Source organism: Pyrus communis, chromosome 1 (assembly GCF_963583255.1).
Source record: "Pyrus communis chromosome 1, drPyrComm1.1, whole genome shotgun sequence".
Lineage (NCBI taxonomy): Eukaryota > Viridiplantae > Streptophyta > Magnoliopsida > Rosales > Rosaceae > Pyrus > Pyrus communis.
This window is the reverse complement of record NC_084803.1, coordinates 771735-789833: the sequence shown is the minus strand read 5'-3', so window position 1 is coordinate 789833 and position 18099 is coordinate 771735. Positions and strand designations below refer to the sequence as shown.

General features: G+C 40.4%; 3 protein-coding genes across 3 annotated transcripts; all 3 read left to right on the top strand.

Moving 5' to 3' along the window:
- Nucleotides 1-419: 419 nt before the first annotated feature.
- LOC137709787 (uncharacterized) lies at nt 420-1689 on the top strand. The gene has a single exon (XM_068448774.1). The coding sequence runs from the start codon at nt 507-509 to the stop codon at nt 1677-1679; it is 1173 nt and encodes a 390-aa protein (XP_068304875.1). The 5' UTR covers nt 420-506; the 3' UTR covers nt 1680-1689.
- A 568-nt stretch (nt 1690-2257) lies between these two features.
- LOC137744057 (uncharacterized) lies at nt 2258-6286 on the top strand. The gene is made up of 2 exons (XM_068483918.1): nt 2258-4666; nt 4760-6286. Exons 1-2 carry the CDS (start codon nt 2258-2260, stop codon nt 6284-6286), a joined length of 3936 nt encoding a protein of 1311 aa, XP_068340019.1.
- A 3151-nt stretch (nt 6287-9437) lies between these two features.
- Nucleotides 9438-10562, top strand: LOC137710304 (protein SMALL AUXIN UP-REGULATED RNA 12-like). Its single transcript, XM_068449238.1, has one exon. It carries the CDS (start codon nt 9514-9516, stop codon nt 9964-9966), a length of 453 nt encoding a protein of 150 aa, XP_068305339.1. The 5' UTR covers nt 9438-9513; the 3' UTR covers nt 9967-10562.
- The last annotated feature ends 7537 nt before the right edge of the window (nt 10563-18099 follow it).

The following is an 18099-nucleotide window of genomic DNA, read 5'->3' as shown; positions in this document are numbered from 1 at the left end:
AGCTGATTGGATCTAGGGTTCGGTCAGGATTGGGGCTTTTCAAATTTAGGTACTTTATTCCTTGTGGGCTGCAGGGGTGTTGCCTTGCCCTTGTTGGGAGTCTTTTCTGTCTCTTTGGGGCTGTGGGTCTGGTGCGCCGTGTGGGATCAGAGAAGGTGTTATTGTCTGTGGGGGTGGGTAAGTGTCTGTCAGACGAATTGAAGGGTGAGTGCTGAAAGGAAAGGGTACGGCAGGGGGTGGGGTTCTCAAGTAAGGTTGACTTCGCGTCGAAGGGTGATGGGGTGAAATCTTGGAAGTGGCTGGGGGAAAAATTTCAGTCAACGTGAGTTTGCGGGGGCAGGGTTGAGGTGTTGGCAAGGGGTGGGGCTTGTCTATTTGACTGATTTCCTGGTCAAGGGTTGCGGGGTCTGCTGGTGGGGCTTGGGGGGGGTTTTTTAATTTCGTTTCGTTTAGGCTGGGGGTGGGGGTCTGCAGAGGCTGTGAGGTGATTTGGTGGGTGGGGAGTTATGGGGAACCTGCCAAGGGGGTTTTGTGGAAATAAATACAGGGTAGTTCGGAACATTGAAGCGAGGCATAAAGGGGGTCTTTCCCAACAAGTTTGGTGTACCAGCATTAAATTTGGCCGGTTGGATGCATTGATGTGGGTTTTAGTGATGGGGTGGATACTTGACCAAAGTGAAGAAAAGAATCAGCTGGTAAATTGGGTGGTTGTTTTGTACGGTCTGAGGGCGAGTTCTGAAAGTAAAGGGTTTTCTACGTATCAGACTGGGCGAGTGTGGCAGCAGTGTTACAAGGTGATGGCGAATAGTGGGGTGGATGAGCTGGTGGTACAACTGAACCAGACACTGGAGTTATCGACTATGGAGCAGGGAGTCAAATTGGTTGGAAAAGTCCTTACGCAAAAACCAGTGAATAAGTGGGGAGTCAGGAATATCCTCAGAGCGGCTTGGAAGGAGTTGGGTGAGGTGGAAATCAAATGGGCAAGGGAGAATGTCTTTATTATTTCAGTCAGAGATGAAAGTGTAGCCTCAAGAATCCTTGAGCAGGTTCCATGGGCAGTGATGAAGAAGGTGTTCTCTGTTGTGAAATGGCCTCCGGAGCTAGCTCTGGAGGAACTGGTGTTGGATGTTGTACCTTTTTGGGTTCAAATTAGGGGAATACCACTGGGTTTAGCTTCTCAAGAGAACATTCAGCGTGTAACCAAGGAGGCTGGGAAATGTTTAGCTATGGAGGATCCCGGTTACGCCAGAGGATTTGCGCGAATAAGATTATTAGTGGATACGGAGAAGCCGTTATTTAAGGGATGCTGGATTAGGAGAGATTCAAATAAGGAAACCTGGGTGGAATTTCGGTATGAACGGCTCCAAGATTTCTGCTACAAATGTGGGCGGATAGGACATATCAATACTGAATGCTCAGCGAAGATGTCTGAAGAAGGGGTGGTGGCGTATGGAGAGTGGATGAAGGCGCCGCCGGTAAGGGATGTGGTGATATCTACGAGAGCGGAGCATGTGGGCAGGGGGGAACGCCGGCAGGCGGGTGCGGTGCGAGGACATGGTATCACGTCCGTTCTGAATCACGGCAGTCTACGGGCATCGATTATGCAAGGAAAGGAGAGTACTCAAACCTTGGAGACTGGGGGAGCATCTAGAAGTCACGGCACAGGTCAAAAGAAATGACGGAGAAGAATGCGGGTGGAGGGAGAGGAGACGTCGTCGTGCTCTGTTATGGAAAGCTTAAAAACAGCAGGGGAAGGACAGTTGGGCGAGGTCCAAGGGGTCGACGACAATCTGGCCGATTTGGGTGTAGACCCACTTTGGGGTAGTAAAAGAAGTGGGGAATCGCAACATTTGGGGTTAATTCAAGCTCCAATGAAGAAACTCAAGGGCCCGGATACGGAGGAGAAGTGTCATGATAGGGTGGCCGAATTATGGAGAAGTTTAAACTTCAAGGAAGGGTGCCTGACTGTGGAACGGGCGATATTTAAAGCGGGTGCAAATAAGGAAGACATAAGGGAGAGGCATGGACAACAGGCAGTAGTGGAAGGGGGGTCGGATAGTGCTACAGGAAAGATGGTGAAGAGGATGACAGGTTCGATGGCTCGGGGCGGTGGCGGCTGGCCTTCAACAGCCGCAGGCCAGCCATGACTTATATATTCTGGAACTGTCGTGGGCTAGGGTCGGACACGACAGTAAGGGCTCTCCATGGGCTCATTCGGAAAAAAAGGCCCTCTATGATTTTTTTATCCGAGACTAAGATGAAAGATCATAGAATTTTTGGGGTGAGGAGGCGTCTCGGGTATGCTAATGGCTTTGATGTTGAACCAATTGGAAATGCTGGTGGGTTGAGCTTGTGGTGGGAGGATAATCTGGAGGTTAGTATTATTCTTTCGTCCAAAAATATTATTGATGCTGTGATGAGAGTTAAAGGGCAAACGCAATGGTGTCGGTTTACGGGTGTTTACGGGACTTCGTATAGAGCTGAGAAAAGGATGTTCTGGGAATGGATGGTTAATCACTTTACCCCTACGGATATTCCTTGGATTTGCGGCGGGGACTTCAACGAATTCATGTGGGATCATGAGAAGTCTGGAGGAGTGGAGGTTTTGTACAACAGGCCTAGGTTTCTTGGAGAGTTTATGTCTTCCTCTCTGCTGATGGACTTGGGCTTCCAAGGGCCGGCTTTTACGTGGAGAGGGTTGAGAAGAGGGGATTGGGTGGAGGAGCGGTTGGACAGGGTCCTGACGAATGAGCAGTGGCAGCAACTTTGGCCGAACTCCCTTGTTATGCACGGTACAGCTACTGCTTCGGATCACTGCCCAATTATTCTCAACTCTAATCTGGAAGGGCCGAGAGGTAGGAAGATGTTCAGGTTCGAGGCGTTTTGGGTGGCGGAGGAAGAGTGCAAGAAGTTAGTGGAGAAGTGCTGGGATTGGCGGCATAATGGCAGTTGTGTGAATAATTGGGTGAGAACTTTAAACGACTGCCGTAATCGATTAAGTAGGTGGGATCGCACTAATTTTAAGGGGCGGGGCTACAGGATCCAGGATCTTCTCTCCAAGCTTGATTCTCTCCAGCGAGACTGGGGTCCTAACTTTGACGAGATAAGGGAGATATCTAGGCAAATTGATGAGTTAAGATTTCAAGAGGAGAGTTATTGGTGCCAGAGGTCGAGGGTAAAATGGTTGAGGGAGGGGGATGCTAACACTAAGTTTTTTCACTCTTCAACCCTTCAGAGACGAAGGAGAAATAAGATTGTGAAGCTTAGGGATGAGAATGGGAATTGGGTGGATCGTCCGCCTCAGGTGCGCCAATTGGTGGATAATCATTTTATTTCAGTCTTTAGCTCGGCCGGGAGTCGTACCTGGGGTTCGCTGCTAGATTGCATTATTCCCTCGGTCTCTGATGAAATGAATGAGGCGCTAATTGCGCCGGTCATGGATGACGAAATAAAAGATGCTGCTGTGCAAATGGGAGGTCTCAAGGCTCCTGGCCCTGATGGGTTCCAGGGCATTTTCTATCAGAGCTATTGGGAGATTGTCAGGGCAGATGTGTCGGCTTTGGTCAGGGAGCTGTTTCTGGACTCTGCTGGTACAGGGTTGATAAATCAGACTCACATTGTGCTGATTCCCAAAGTCCCCAATCCGGAAGTTGTGTCGCAATTCAGGCCCATTAGCTTATGCAACTACTCGTACAAAATTCTGTCAAAGATTCTTGCTAACAGGTTGAAGGTATTTTTACCAAATATCATCTCTCCCACCCAAAATGCGTTTGTGGCGGGTAGACAAATCCAGGATTGCATTGGCATAGCCCATGAGATTTTTCATTATCTGAAGGGAAGGAAAGCTAGGACTCGATACGAGATGGGTATTAAACTTGATATGCAGAAGGCGTATGATCGGGTTGAGTGGGACTTTCTGGATGCAGTTATGGAAAAGATGGGGTTCAGCAGCAGATGGAGATCGATAATTAATGGATGTATTTCATCTGTAAAGTTCGATGTCCTTCTAAATGGACAGGCTGGGAAGACGTTTGCGCCCACGCGGGGTCTCCGTCAGGGGGATCCCCTTTCTCCTTATTTATTCATTTTGGTGGGGGAGGTTCTCTCCAAGCTGATTCAGAGTGAGGTGGACAATGGTAGGATGGCGGGGGTCAAGATGGGCGGCTCTGGACCCATGATTTCTCACCTCTTCTTTGCTGATGATACCCTTTTGTTTTTGCGGGCTGATATGAATAACTGTCGGAATCTGAGGAATTTGCTGGACAACTTTTGTGAGGCTTCTGGGCAGAAGGTTAATTTGGTGAAATCCAGTGTGTTCTTTGGGGCAAATGTTCCGAAGGTGATTGCTGATCAGATGGGAAGCGCTCTGGGAATGGCGGTGGTTAACAATCCGGGGACTTATTTGGGGGTTCCTGCTATTTGGGGCCGATCGAAACAGCGAGGTCTTGCTTATGTGAAAGGGAGAATTATGGAAAAGCTCCAAGGTTGGAAGCAAAGTACTCTATCTCGTGCCGGTAAGGAGGTGTTAATTAAGGCTGTTATACAAGCGATTCCGGCGTACCCTATGTGCATTTTCAAATTCCCAGCTGGTGTTTGTCGGGAAATGGATGCGTTGGTAGCTGGGTTTTGGTGGGGATGCAAAGAGGGAGCCAGCAAGATTCATTGGGTTGCAAAGTAGGTTTTGGGTTTGCCCAAAGACTTGGGAGGTTTAGGCTTCAGAAATTTTCAGGAATTTAATGATGCTCTGCTGGCTAAACAGTGTTGGCGGTTATTGACTGAACCGGACTCGTTGTGGGCTCAAGTGATTAAGGCTCGTTATTTCCCTCACTGCTCGATCTGGGATGCGAAGAAGGGGGGTCGTGCCTCTTGGGCGTGGGGCAGCCTCTTAATTGGCAGGGACTTAATCAGGGAGGGCTCTCATTGGCAGATTTTGAGTGGCCAGGAGGTGAGGGTGTGGCAGGATAGATGGCTTCCTTCATTACCCCTTGGTCACCCGGTGCCGGTTGGACAGGTTGCGGTTACGCCGAGTTTACGGGTCAGTGCACTTATCTGTCCGGATTCGGGGCGGTGGAATATTAGTTTTCTGCAGCCGTTCATTTCGGGGGAGGCTATGCAGGCTATTGAGGAGACACCTCTTGGGGATTTAAGTAGGAATGATCGGCTTATCTGGGATCTGAGCAAGAATGGGTGTTATTCGGTCAAGTCGGGCTACAGATGGTTGCAAAGCAGATCGATGGCAGTGAGGGATAAGCGGCGGCCTTCTGTTCGTGGGGTTCCCAAGGCGCTGTGGAAGGGGATTTGGAAGCTGGAGGTCCCCCCCAAGTTGCGACATTTCTTATGGCTTACTGTGCATAATTGTCTTCCTACTCGGGATGCCCTATTCCGAAGAAGGGCCTCTCAGGTATCTACTTGTCCTATTTGCTGCTGTCATGATGAAACTATTGAGCACATTTTTCTTTCTTGCTCTTGGGTTGTTCCAATTTGGTTTGGTGGGGCTTTGGGTTATAAAGTGGATCGTCTATCTCTCCCCGATTGGTTGGATTGGATTTTGGCGGTCTTCTCTCCGAATTTTTGCATCTCTGGTGATTCCAATTGGAGGCGTTCTTATATTGTCTTTACTTGTTGGTGTATTTGGAAGGCTCGCTGTGATTTTGTGTTCAACGGGGTGTCCATTAACCCTTCTAAAGTCTTGGCTGCTATCTCTGCGGCTGTGAGCTCTTTTTTTGGTGCGAGGGTTGTGGAGGGGGCTAGAAGGGGGGGCGTCGGCAGAGGGATTTCCCCGGATGCGCGGTGGTGCGCTCCGGCCTCTCCTTTTGTTAAGATAAATGTGGATGCTAGCTGGTCCAAGGCCTCTAAGAAGGGTTTTGTCGGGATGGTTGTGAGGGACATGGAGAGCAAGTTTGTGGCTGCAGCGCGGTATGCTATCAATGCTCCTTCGGCGGCTGCTGCGGAGGCTTCTGCGCTGTTGCATGGGTGCCAATTCGGAGCTGACTTGGGTGTAAGGTATGTCATTCTGGAATCGGACTCACTTGAAGCTATTAAGTGTCTCTCTAGCTCGCTGTCCATGGGTAGTTGGGAGGCTTTCCCCGTGCTGGCACGGGTTCAGCAGTTGGGGGGAAAATTTCTTGATTGCAGATGGTCTTGGGTGCCTAGAATAGCTAATGGTGTGGCTCACGCGATTGCGTCGTTTGGTTTCACGGAGATGTGTGATGTTGTGTGGGTCGATAGGCCCCCATCTTCGTTGGTCTTTGTGTTGAATAATGACGGACTTCCTTGTCCTCATTAAAGTGGGTGTGGGGGTGCTGGGGGTGACGCCTCTTCTAGGTGGAGGGGTCCTTGTGTTTCTTCCCTTGGCTCTTCTCTTGTTGTTGTTGTGTTTGCCTCTGTGTAGGCCTTTATTGAATTGGGTTCTGGTGTTCAAAAAAAAAAAAAAAAAAAAAAAAAAAAAAGCTTAATCAGTGGGATTAATTATATAAACGATAAAAGACATTCCCTAAACAAACATTATTGCCAAAAACGAAGCTTATTAGCAACAAACGTTGTAAGTTATGATCAGTTAAACAAACTTAATAAAAAGTTCCCACGTCCGCATTCCACCGTCAATGCCTGGCTACTACTTTCTTTTTTTCTCTCTTTTGGATAAGACGTCAAAAGCAGTTACAAGCTTTACTTTTTGTTTGTTTACTTATGTACTATTTAAACATATTTTAGCACCAACACCTCCAAACGACCCATCAAACGGTGTACTTACACTAATCAGATGTGTAGTAGACTGTTGAGGTTGTGTTGCCATACTTAATGTGGCAAATATACAATTCAATGAAAAAGTGTAAACTCAATGAACCATGATCATGGTATTTTTAAGCATTTATATTCAACAAAGTTTATAAAATCACGAATAATAATTAGGTATCAAACTTGTGATCTCATGAGTTAAACTTGAGATTTTTAATAAAGAAATATCATTGTAAATTTACGACGCTCATAATAATTAAGTATAAAATAGATCAATATACAGCATAATAATCAAATCCGGTGCTCTAATTAGAATTAAGAGCACCATTGGTGTTAGTTTATATTTCGTATCACCAACAAATTTTGGATGGGACTCGTGTCATGGTTGCTTGCGATTGCCAAACGTGTACATATTTTTACTTATTTATTTTTAAAATACTACAGCCCGTACGAGAAGGAAGGGACTCGAACTCTATGTCCGTGTCCGCCGTCCGTGGGTCCGTCACGCCCGTGGCACAGTTCAGTACAACTAAGCTACTTTCCTAAACTGGTCGCCCTTTCAAAGATCAGAAACCCTATTGGCCAATTTGGAGAATAGAGAGTCCCACGAAAGTGGGTCGCACTATTATCGTAAGAATTTTAAAATTTCATGAATTATAAATTATTTTAAATATTTTTATTTAAATTAAATATAAAAAATATTTGACCAAACTCAACAATACGATGTTCGATACAGAGAGAATCATGTTGGCATTGTGCCTGTCCTAGTAGTTGATTACGGGGCCTATTGTCATGCGTTCCGAGACGAGTGGCGGTGACAGATCAACCCCTAACACTGACATGGGATAACGATTTTCATGGAGAACCGCGCTCTCGGATATGGGACTTCGCCGTGTAATCACTTCGTGGGACCCGAACCCCTTGATAGTCGAGATTTTATTTGGCAATCATCCAATTCAATTTCCCAGTAGCTAATTACACGCTGGTTTTCCACTTTTTCATTTTACCTTATATTTTTATTTATTGATTATTCTTTAATTATTATTTTTTCTTGGTTAATACTCTAAAAAAATTGACTACGAGTGTAAGCCTTCTTTAATTCTACAAATGTTCTATGGCTAAAAATATTGTTCGAGTGCAAATAATTTTCCTTTCCGTAAATTCTACATATGTGAAACGTTCATTAATTAGCTGAACTCGTTAAGTCAGTACTTGCTATTTGCATTTAAGTTCGAATCTTAATCTTGCGAACTTAAATAACTCAAAAATAGATAATGCCGTGTCAAATAAATCTTGCATATATTCCTCAAATCTTTATAAAATTCTGTCCTACTAGAAACAAAGAGGGGGGATAAATAAAAACTTGAAGAAAACAAAGTCGGATTATTATAAATGTGGAGCAAATATTAATTATGACAAAGAGGAGATCATAGCACTATGTTGCTAGGATTTGATTGAAGATGTGTTTTGTTTGGAAAAAAAAACATAGAACACCGAACCATGATCCTAAAATCCTAACAAGTGAGCGAGTGAGGGCGCCAAAAGCAAACACTAACCATGCAAATTAACGCGACGTTCAGGGGGGGATGCACCCTACCTCCCATAACGTGCTCGTGGACCCTTTGGTGTCTCTTATATTAGATCATATTATTTGACCTAGTTTTCTTAGTGCATGGTTTTATTACTAATTAATCAAATTTTAAGTCTTCCAAATCGAGATGATGGAAAATAATTGATCTTGATGGTCAGTTAAGCGCCAGATGTCGCGATTTCGGTGTTACGATTAGAAAAATAAACCTGGAAATTTGATTAAAAATATGGGCAAATTAAAGAGTGATTAGGAGGGGGACATTTTGGGAGGGCATCCTTGCACATGGGGCAAGTTCAGATTTGGTGGATACAAAATCGTTGTTCTTTTGGAATTAACTTGTACAAATAATTTTAATATTTTGGAGCACCTAAAAAAAGCATCTTACGTTGGTGGTAATAGCTTTAGGTTCAACTACTGATATTGAAAATACATTTTCTTGGTTTTATCATTAGAAGTGTTAAGCAGAAAAAAATTGCATCCATGATTTAACATGAAACTAAATATAAGTAAAACATTACTTTCTTTCCCGACTGATAAATCTCAACATCAAACTTGTGTTGCAAATTTGAATAACACGAATAGAATCAAGTGCAAATCAACACCTAAAAAACATACGTTTGATTAGCCACGAATATGGAACATGCTCGAGCCAACATTATACATCATATGCAAAGATTTATATTGAAACAAAATAAAAACCCTCGTATCGAAAGATTACATGACATCAATCTTCATATCAAGTGTTAATTTTTAAAAATACTACATGTTTTAATCGAAATATCATATGACATCAACATTCATATCATATTTTAATTATTAAAAATTCAGTACGTTTTTATCGAAAGATCATATGACATTGAGGCAATCTTGGTAACAAAATTAGAATTTAATCTAATTAGGCGTCAACTTTTCAACATTATTATGGTACAATTTCTTTATCATCCATCGCAACAACATCAAAAACTAAAAAACGACTTAAGGAAAAGGTGCGAACCGAAATCAACAGACAGTAGTAACGTAATTATCTACAAAACCAAGGGTACGTTCAAAACCCCTTCCCTATAAAATTGCCCCTGAGCTCAGAAGCACAATCCCCCAAATTCTACACTCACCGGTCACCGCCTTCTATTTTCCAGCGAACCAAACAGAACTAAAAAATCTCAAATTTTCCATCACTTTCCCGGAACATGTCAGCCGGACTCGGAAAATGCAGCAAGATCCGCCACATTGTGCGGCTCCGCCAGTTGCTGCGGCGGTGGCGCAGCAAGGCCTGCACGTCCGCCAAGCTCATACCCTCCGATGTTCCCGCAGGACACGTGGCAGTCTGCGTGGGCACCAGCTGCACCAGATTCGTGGTGCCCGCCTCGTACCTGAACCACCCCGTCTTCAAGAAGCTCTTAGTGCAAGCCGAGGAGGAGTACGGCTTCTCGAACAGCGGTCCGCTCGCGATCCCCTGTGACGAGTCGCAGTTCGAGGAGGTGCTTCGGTTCATTTCCCGGTCCGAGTCGGTTAGCTCGACCCGGTTAGTCAACATCGACGACTTCCAGAGATGCTGCCACGTCGGCGTCCGGAGTAACCTCGATTTGTGGGCCGATTCTCGACCGTTGCTTCGTGGACTTTCCGAGAAGACAATTTGGTAAACTTACCGGAAACCGGCTGTTAGTCGGTTTTTTTTTTTTTATGGTTTCTGAAAAATAAAGACATACACGAAGACGCTCCAGTTCTCTCACTCGCCCGGGTGTGGCTCAGTCCGAGTCGTCTCGCTCCAAAGCCATCGATTGAACAGAGTAAAACGCTAAGCGACCGAGTTCAAGTGTAAAGTCGGCTCGGATGAGTTAACCCAGTTCGGGTTGGGTGCTCTTTTACATTTCCCTTTTGTTTGTTTTTTACCGTGGAAATTATGTGATTATGGGGGGCACTGGATAGCAAGCTACTGAGCCGAGTGGCCGAGTTACGAATACATGAAGCTCCGAAGAATGAAATGGAGATGGCAAATGAGTGGGTGAGTCAATCCACCGAGTCGTCCCGGTTTCGACTAGGAGTGGAGGCGGAGTTTGTGATTAAATTTTTGGAGCTGAAGCGAGCTGCTGAGGAGAAGGATGATGGACAAAGTAAAATTACTGATAGTTTCCCAAAAAAAAAAAAAAAAAAAAAAAGTAAAATTACTGATTTGGGTCTTTATTTTTCTTGTAAATTCTGTGATTTATTGATTAATTAACGCGATCTTAGTACCTTCTTTGACAACTATTATCTTCAAGATTTTTTTAAGTACTGATTAGTACATTTTGTTGTTTTAATTTTTAAATATAAAAATTCAATCATGGAAGCCAGAGTGTCCGTATGTTTAATCTGATTCAATTTTGTTTTTTAACCAACAAAATTATTGGGGTTTGTAATTCTGCGATTTTTACAAATGCAAGCCCCTAGTGTATAAAAATACATCACATTTTCAGAAAATGCAAATGTGTAAAATCATCTAACAGTGTGACCGTCAAATTTAAAAATTTTAATATTTCAAACACTGAATTACATGATTAACGGTAACAATATGATTCGACATATTATTCTACTTTTTCATAAATAAGTTGATGAACTTGCTGTGCAATCTAATGATGTTGGGAAGGATGATATTCTGCTTCTAAATTTTACAAAATACAAAAATTGCGAATTCAAATGTATTGACCATAAGATATTGGTTATTGAATATACTCTCAGATACAAAAACAATTTCACTTTAACTAATCTAAACAGTAAGAAAGTGATTCAAATTCAAACGCATCGAAAGAAGTATAATCTTTCTGACAGCCGTAACCGCATCCTCGTATATAATAACCGAATATAATTTAAACAAGAGTTATATATTTGCAGAGTGATCTGCCAAGAGTTTTTTTACTTATATTTTTTTTTGACAGCCGTAACCGCATCCTCAGTCTATAATAACCGAATATGATTTAAACAACAGTTATATATTTGCAGAGTGATCTGCCAAGAGTTTTTTTACTTATATTTTTATTATTTAAAAATGATACAACTGTCGGCAAACCACTGTTATCAAACCTTGTCGGATCCAGAGAAATTATAGGAAATTTCACAGTCAAGCAAGAGTTGAAAACATCGATAATTATATAGCTAGTCACTCCGATCAACCAATTAATTAATCAAAGAGAATATGAATGATAAACCTTTGGCCCATTGAATTATATATTTTCATTCTTTTTGCTGTCCGTTGTCGAAGCTTTTAGACTCGGAATTAGGTTCATGTTATCATCCATGATCAATCAAAGATACAAAGAAAAATTAATGAAAAAAATTTGAAAATTTTGAGTTTTAACGATAAGGACAAATAATAGGTAAAATAAATAGCACCATTGATTTTTTAATATAAAAATGTAATTTTTTGTTAAAGTAAACAGTACCAGAAATTTTTCGTTAAAATTCTAAGATACAAACACTTAAGAAAAAGGCAAGTACGGATATTGCAGAGCGCTACCATTTGCCAACCGGTGCCGACTCTTGACCTCCTGTCCTTCTGCCACCTGTATGAACACTTTTGCCTCCACTTCCAAATTCTAGATGGCCAAGAACCCAACATTCTTTCATTTGGAATTTTATTTTATTTTAATTTTTTAGGAAAACAAAAATTAAAAAGGAAACAGAAAAAGAAACTAGCCATATAAAAATATATGTATATCGTGAGTGCTTTGATGAATTTAATATCCTTGACTTGTGGGGGATGTATATCATGTATTCAAACCCCTACTTAATCTTTTTCTTTATTGTCCCAAAATAGGTCAACTAGTTTCCAATTCTGAAGAGTTTTCTACAGATTGGGTCAATGATGGTCGACGTCTCTGAGATTTTTTTATTATTCAACAAAGGGTAGAGAAATTATCTAATACATTTGAGACATATCTAATATAGGTGAGACCTAATTGTATTGATAACTCGACTTCTATTAAAGAAGTGTTATAAATATGGTATGAAAATGTGGTAAAAGTAGGATTACCGTTCATATTTATTCAAACAATATTCTATTTTCATTTGAATAAAAATAACAACCATTTAAACTTGAGTGCACAAGCGATGGCGTTTTACCACAGTGGTAGTAAATAATGATGCATATGCATCTTAGTGCGGACTTGATTCCATAAATTCCCTCTCCCAACAACTAATAGTTAACGCTATCGTTTGTCAAAAAACTGCGCATTGATAATTGAAAGACCTATATTTAATGAAGAATCGAAGACGCATATGAGTAATACATAAACTCTCCCGTTGTGCACGTTGAATGAACAGACGAATAGTACTAGGCCGTGCCATGCAACGCGTACAATATATGTTTCGAAAATGACATGCATTATACCATATGAACGACACGAATATAGTACCACAAAGAAAAAAAAGACCAAGGCACTTGAATTGTACACATGCATGTGGAGACTTGACCCTTCCATGGCAAAATGGACGTCTATATCAAAAAACCAGAACATGTAAATTATGCAACGCATGATGCTTTCTTTGCTTTTAAAGCCAAGATCATCTATCTCAAACTTTTTGAGTACCAAATTCAAAACCCTATCTATGGAAAGGGATGGTTCATGAGGAGTCACGCTTGAATTGATCAAAGCACTAGAGAGCCAGTGGCAGTTGCCAACATCACTTTCTCTTGAGAGCTCTAAAGACACAAATGTAAACAAAAAAATCATGTGACAAAAGAAAAATAGTGGACGTCAATTCATACTTAGTATTGGCAGGTTGGTAGATACATATGAATTAGGTCAGGTGATCAAGGCAACATATATATCGGCCTCTTTGAATCCGAGTTCGAATCTCCTTTCATGCGAGTTGGAGTGGTTCATATATGGGGATGGCTAAACAGAGTTGTTTTTTCTTTTTATTCATTCTGTTTTGGTGAATGAATGGAAATAAGGGCTCTCCAACTTATGGGGACCCTTAATCTTACGGGGAATATAAAGGGCCTAATCTAATCAGATTTAGGGTGGCATCGATCGCTTTCATTTCTGTTCGAGAAAATATTTGGACGGTTTGATAAGGGTAGGGTATCTCTTGACCCCTTTGGAGCCACTCCACTAAAACGAAAATAGGTTATTTTCTGATTTTGTACCAAATGATCATTTTCTAGAAGGTATTTTCTTTTTTCGGTGCCTGAATATATGAACACCATGGTGATGTGCCACTTTGAATGAGGCAGAAACTTTTTTTTTTTTTTTTTTTTCAAATGATTATGTTTTCGTAAACGTTGAAAAAACACAAGAAAAATAATATATAAATTGTTCGTTGGAGAGCCCTTGCTATATGTTTCTATGTTATTAAAAGTGTAACGTTCACGATTGAGTATATAGCTCTAGGAATGAATGGATTAGAATAAATTGAAAAAAAATGTAGAGAATTGTACGGGTTTGATACTAATTGATAAATAACATGCAGGAAGCACGGTTCTATGTTCAAATACTCTTTTCTAGAATATCATCCGAATAAGCAAAAACTAATAAAACACCCTAGGCCCATAATCTGGATCCTTTTATGTAAAAACTTAATATGAGCCCAATATCTTGGGCTTCAATAGCTCGACCCATAATCAACTGGGAAACTGTTCGGGCCGTACACATCTTATTAAATGGGCCTGACCCTCAAAGAAAAACCCTTCTTTTATCTCTCTAAATTTCTGATACTCTCACTCCTACTCGCAGCAACCCCAAACGCAACCGGGATGGGCTTGTTTGTTCAATATCGTAATTGTGGGCTTCAAACCGATCGTCCTTTCAACTCATATTTTACCTTGTTTCTTTGCCATCCAGAAACAGAAACACAAAGCCTTCTTTCCTCCATATTTTTTTCAGAAATTAGGGTTTAGTTGTGGGGCTCATATCATAGCGAACCATCCGTCTATGTTTTCAAGTTGTACCTCATAAACCATCATTGCAAAATATTCAAATTAGAAATACTTGAGGCATGTAATTGAGTTTAAAGAAATTGACCAACACAATGTTTTAAAAAAACATTGAAATTTCATCGTGATAATTAAGTAGGCCAATGGTTTCAGATTGAATTAAATTTTTGCCAATATGATTTATAAATTGAGACTTGTAAAATAAACGTTTCAAATCGTTGAAATTCGATGCGAAACGTGTAGTCCTCAACAAAAAGATGTTTTACCCTTTCCTGTTTTTACCGATTAGGAAGCTTGAAGACTGGAGACAAAACCAAGGAGGCATATCACAGGGAAAACATATATTAGTGGGGTTGATCATTAAATACAATGCCGGTTGGTGGAGGCCCAAACAATCTCTCTAAAAGTTGCTCCTTGTGTACTACTGGTACTAGCTAGGGCAATGTTTACACACACTCTTGATAATTCATACATCTAGCCGTCCGGCATGTCTTTACTACAAAACACTGATTAGATCCGCCTAAATGTTCCGCTTTAATTAGTAGGAGGAAGAAGCAGATGTGCGTGTAGCCAAAATTAATATAGGATATTCTAAAGATTTTTCGACACTTACAAATCTCTTTTAGGGCCTTGCTATTAGTTTATATATATTTTTTTAACTTTAAAATCAATAAAAAATAATTTCAAGACCTAATAAACGGTAGGATCACATTCAAAAGTCTTGCAACATTTTCGTTAACTTATATGCAAAATATTTTCTAAAACTAAAAGTTTCAATTTTTTTTTTTACAACAATTGTGAGTTATAACGCCCACGTTTTCCAATGATTTTTTTAGGATTTTTACAAGATTCAATATAACCTAAAATTTAAATCATTCTAGTCGCACCACAAGTTTAATAAAACTAAGACATTCCCAAGATTTTTGACACCTGCAAATCTCTTTAGGGGGCACGACTATTAGTTTATATTTTTTTTCTTCTATTTTTCAACTTTAAAAATCAATAAAAAATAGTTTCGAGACATAATAAACCTTAGAATCACATCCAAAGGTCTTGCAACATTTTCCTTAACTCCCATGAAAAATATTTTCCTAAAGTCTTGCTTGTTGGTGCAAAACGAAGCAAACTCTGCGCATGAAGAACGAGACGAACCCAAGCGTACTAAAACGACGTAGGCTCCGCTCACAAAAAACTAGACGGGCTTTTGGAGCACAAAATGGCGCGGGCTCGGTGCACGAAAAATGCGACACATAAAACGAGGCTCTGCGCACACAAGACCCGGTGCATGAAAAACAAGACATGCTAGTGCACGCAAACTGAGACGAGACGACGCACGCAAAAACGATGCGGGCCCCGGTGCACAGGACAACTATTGTTGCCCGTACAAACCAATTGTGCAGGGATAAGACATCTATAGGGGATAGGGTTTAGTTTTAATCCCACGTGTCAGCCATGACTTGTTGTACGAACCATAAATGCGAAGGGTAGAGTGTTGATAAGAATAGGTTTAGTTTTAATCTCACAAGTCGACCGTTGTTGCTCGTACAAAGCATTGGTGCCATGAATGGGCATTAAATTAATTCCATTAAAAAAAAAAAATAGAGGATTACCTATCGTCTAATTAAACGCTAAATAATTATAATAAAAGTGGAGTGTCTTTATTAGCCTACTTAAGTAGTTTGACTTTTTAAACAATCTTCACGTTCGATTTCTTAGAATTAATCAATCTTCATCATTCATTTTGAAAACTATTTAGTAGTTCTAGACTATTGAAAAAAAAAAATTAGCAATAGCGATTCCTTTCTTTCTTTGTTTCTCATGTCATGTGAGAGAGTTTATAGTGGGACGCATGCGAACCAGAAACGTGCAATACAATGCACTGATGCAGCATCCAAGATTTCATTAGCAAGTCAGACGACCGTCCTCTCCTGGCCATCAGCTAGCCATGCAACATGCAATGGCTTCCAAAAAAAAAAACAAAATAACAAAATAACAACCAGAAGGTGACAATTAACGAGGCATGCTTCTTCTAGGAAATTGTGAGTGCGACGACCCTTTGCTCTGGATCTCCACATCTTATATCAGGGACCACTTTTTCTGTTTCATGCCTCGCATTTGATCAGCTCTTTGAAAAAAAAAAAACTTATATGCAATCAAAACGTTAATGTAACAATCGTACTTAATTTACTTACCGTGTAACTAGACGTACATTTTTTTGCATGACTTGTTAGTTCGAGATAAAACGATATAAAAATAATAAGTTTCGGGTTAACCTGTTAACGAATCCAGTCGTTATCGTGTCAACTGTTAACAATCTGATAAGATAGTGTTTGCCAAATTAGACATTAGGCATGACAATTTCTTGCATGACCTATTAATCTGACACGTCACCTATTAAGAAGCAGTTAAGATGACGGGCTTGACACAACACATTCTGTTAAGATAACGAGTATGACACGATAAACATGACCTGTTTGCGAGGTCGAACTGTAACTAAGCACTTCCTGAAAACTTACGTGCAACCTATCACGTGTATTTTAATTTACTTACACTGAAAGCGTGATTGAATTAAAATACTTTGGCTTTTTCGTTGAAACTAGCAACGGTTGATTTCTGAAATAGGTGCTTGATTCTATTGCAGTTGTAATGTAATAAAACAAGATTTACGGATTTACTTTTGAGAGTTATGACACGCATGCATGGCAACAATAGTGGAATGCGCAGAAGAATAGTATATATCAGCTTAACTTGTATGATTCCTAACAGGAAATTTAACGAACTGTAAATTCCTCATGGCTGACGTCGTAATTGTCCAAAACCAGTACTCCATCAACAACCAGATTCTGATTATTTCCCACTAAAAGCATGAGATTAATTAATGTAATCATTTATATGTAATTTTTCAACATGTTCACAGATCTCTAGTAATATCTAGTTTTTTTTCAATGTTTTGGTTTGTCGTTGCGTACTTTTTTTTTTTTTTTTTAATGAAGTAACGAAAGTAAAAATAGATTACTGTCCTAATTAGTGATGATTTTCCATCATGAGTAAGATCTATTATTGAAAACAATGAATTTTACTTTAAAACTTTTCCGTCAAAGACGCTTATTAATTATAATTTCAATAATGATTTCCGAAGTAAAAACACGAAACTATATGCGTGTTGCCTTTAAATCATAATATGAATAATTGAATTTCGCAACAGACAATTCATATTATTTCCCAGGAATGTGTGTAAACATGAGGAAATTATGATTTGCATTGCTTAATGCATAGACCAAGGGCTTATTTTATTTATTTATTTATTTTTAAGATAACACTTCTACTAGTAAGTACTTTTTGGTGAATAAATATTTTATTAAAAGCACTTCTGTGGTCCGTAAATACTTTTAAAATTTTCTGATAAATCTGCAACGTTTTCTGTCACAGACTTTTATGCAATCGCAAAACACCCAAATTTACATGACAGAAGAAAGAAGGATGAAGTCGAAAGAAACAGTGACCTGTGAGTTTCCTGGCACACTGATAAAATGACAAATGGGCCCTCAGTAACAGGCCATCAGTATTGTCATATGGGCCCATTCTTAACCTTACGTAACCCAGAGCAAGGGCCCAGCTTGCATGAAGTTACTCGTTAATTGTCAACTCGTAAGCACTAATCACCACAACGCCCGACATAATGTTTGATTGAAATTGGAAAGCAACATCTCATCTTCTCATACACTTTTGACCTATCAAATAAAAAAAAAGCTAATTAATTAATATGTGATATGACACTGAAAAATGAGACAGTGTAACTCTGACATAAAAAAAACGTTATGGTTTTTAATTCTAATACAAGCAATCCTAAGATTGATTTAAC

What these genes read in the sequence shown, in the direction of transcription:
- LOC137710304 (XM_068449238.1), top strand. Translation starts at nt 9,514, where the DNA reads ATGTCAGCCGGACTCGGAAAATGCAGCAAGATCCGCCACATTGTGCGG.
- LOC137709787 (XM_068448774.1), top strand. Translation starts at nt 507, where the DNA reads ATGGGGAACCTGCCAAGGGGGTTTTGTGGAAATAAATACAGGGTAGTT.
- LOC137744057 (XM_068483918.1), top strand. Translation starts at nt 2,258, where the DNA reads ATGAAAGATCATAGAATTTTTGGGGTGAGGAGGCGTCTCGGGTATGCT. An exon ending in GAGCCAGCAAGATTCATTGG is followed by an intron (nt 4,667 to 4,759) that starts GTTGCAAAGTAG and finishes CTGGCTAAACAG; the next exon opens with TGTTGGCGGTTATTGACTGA.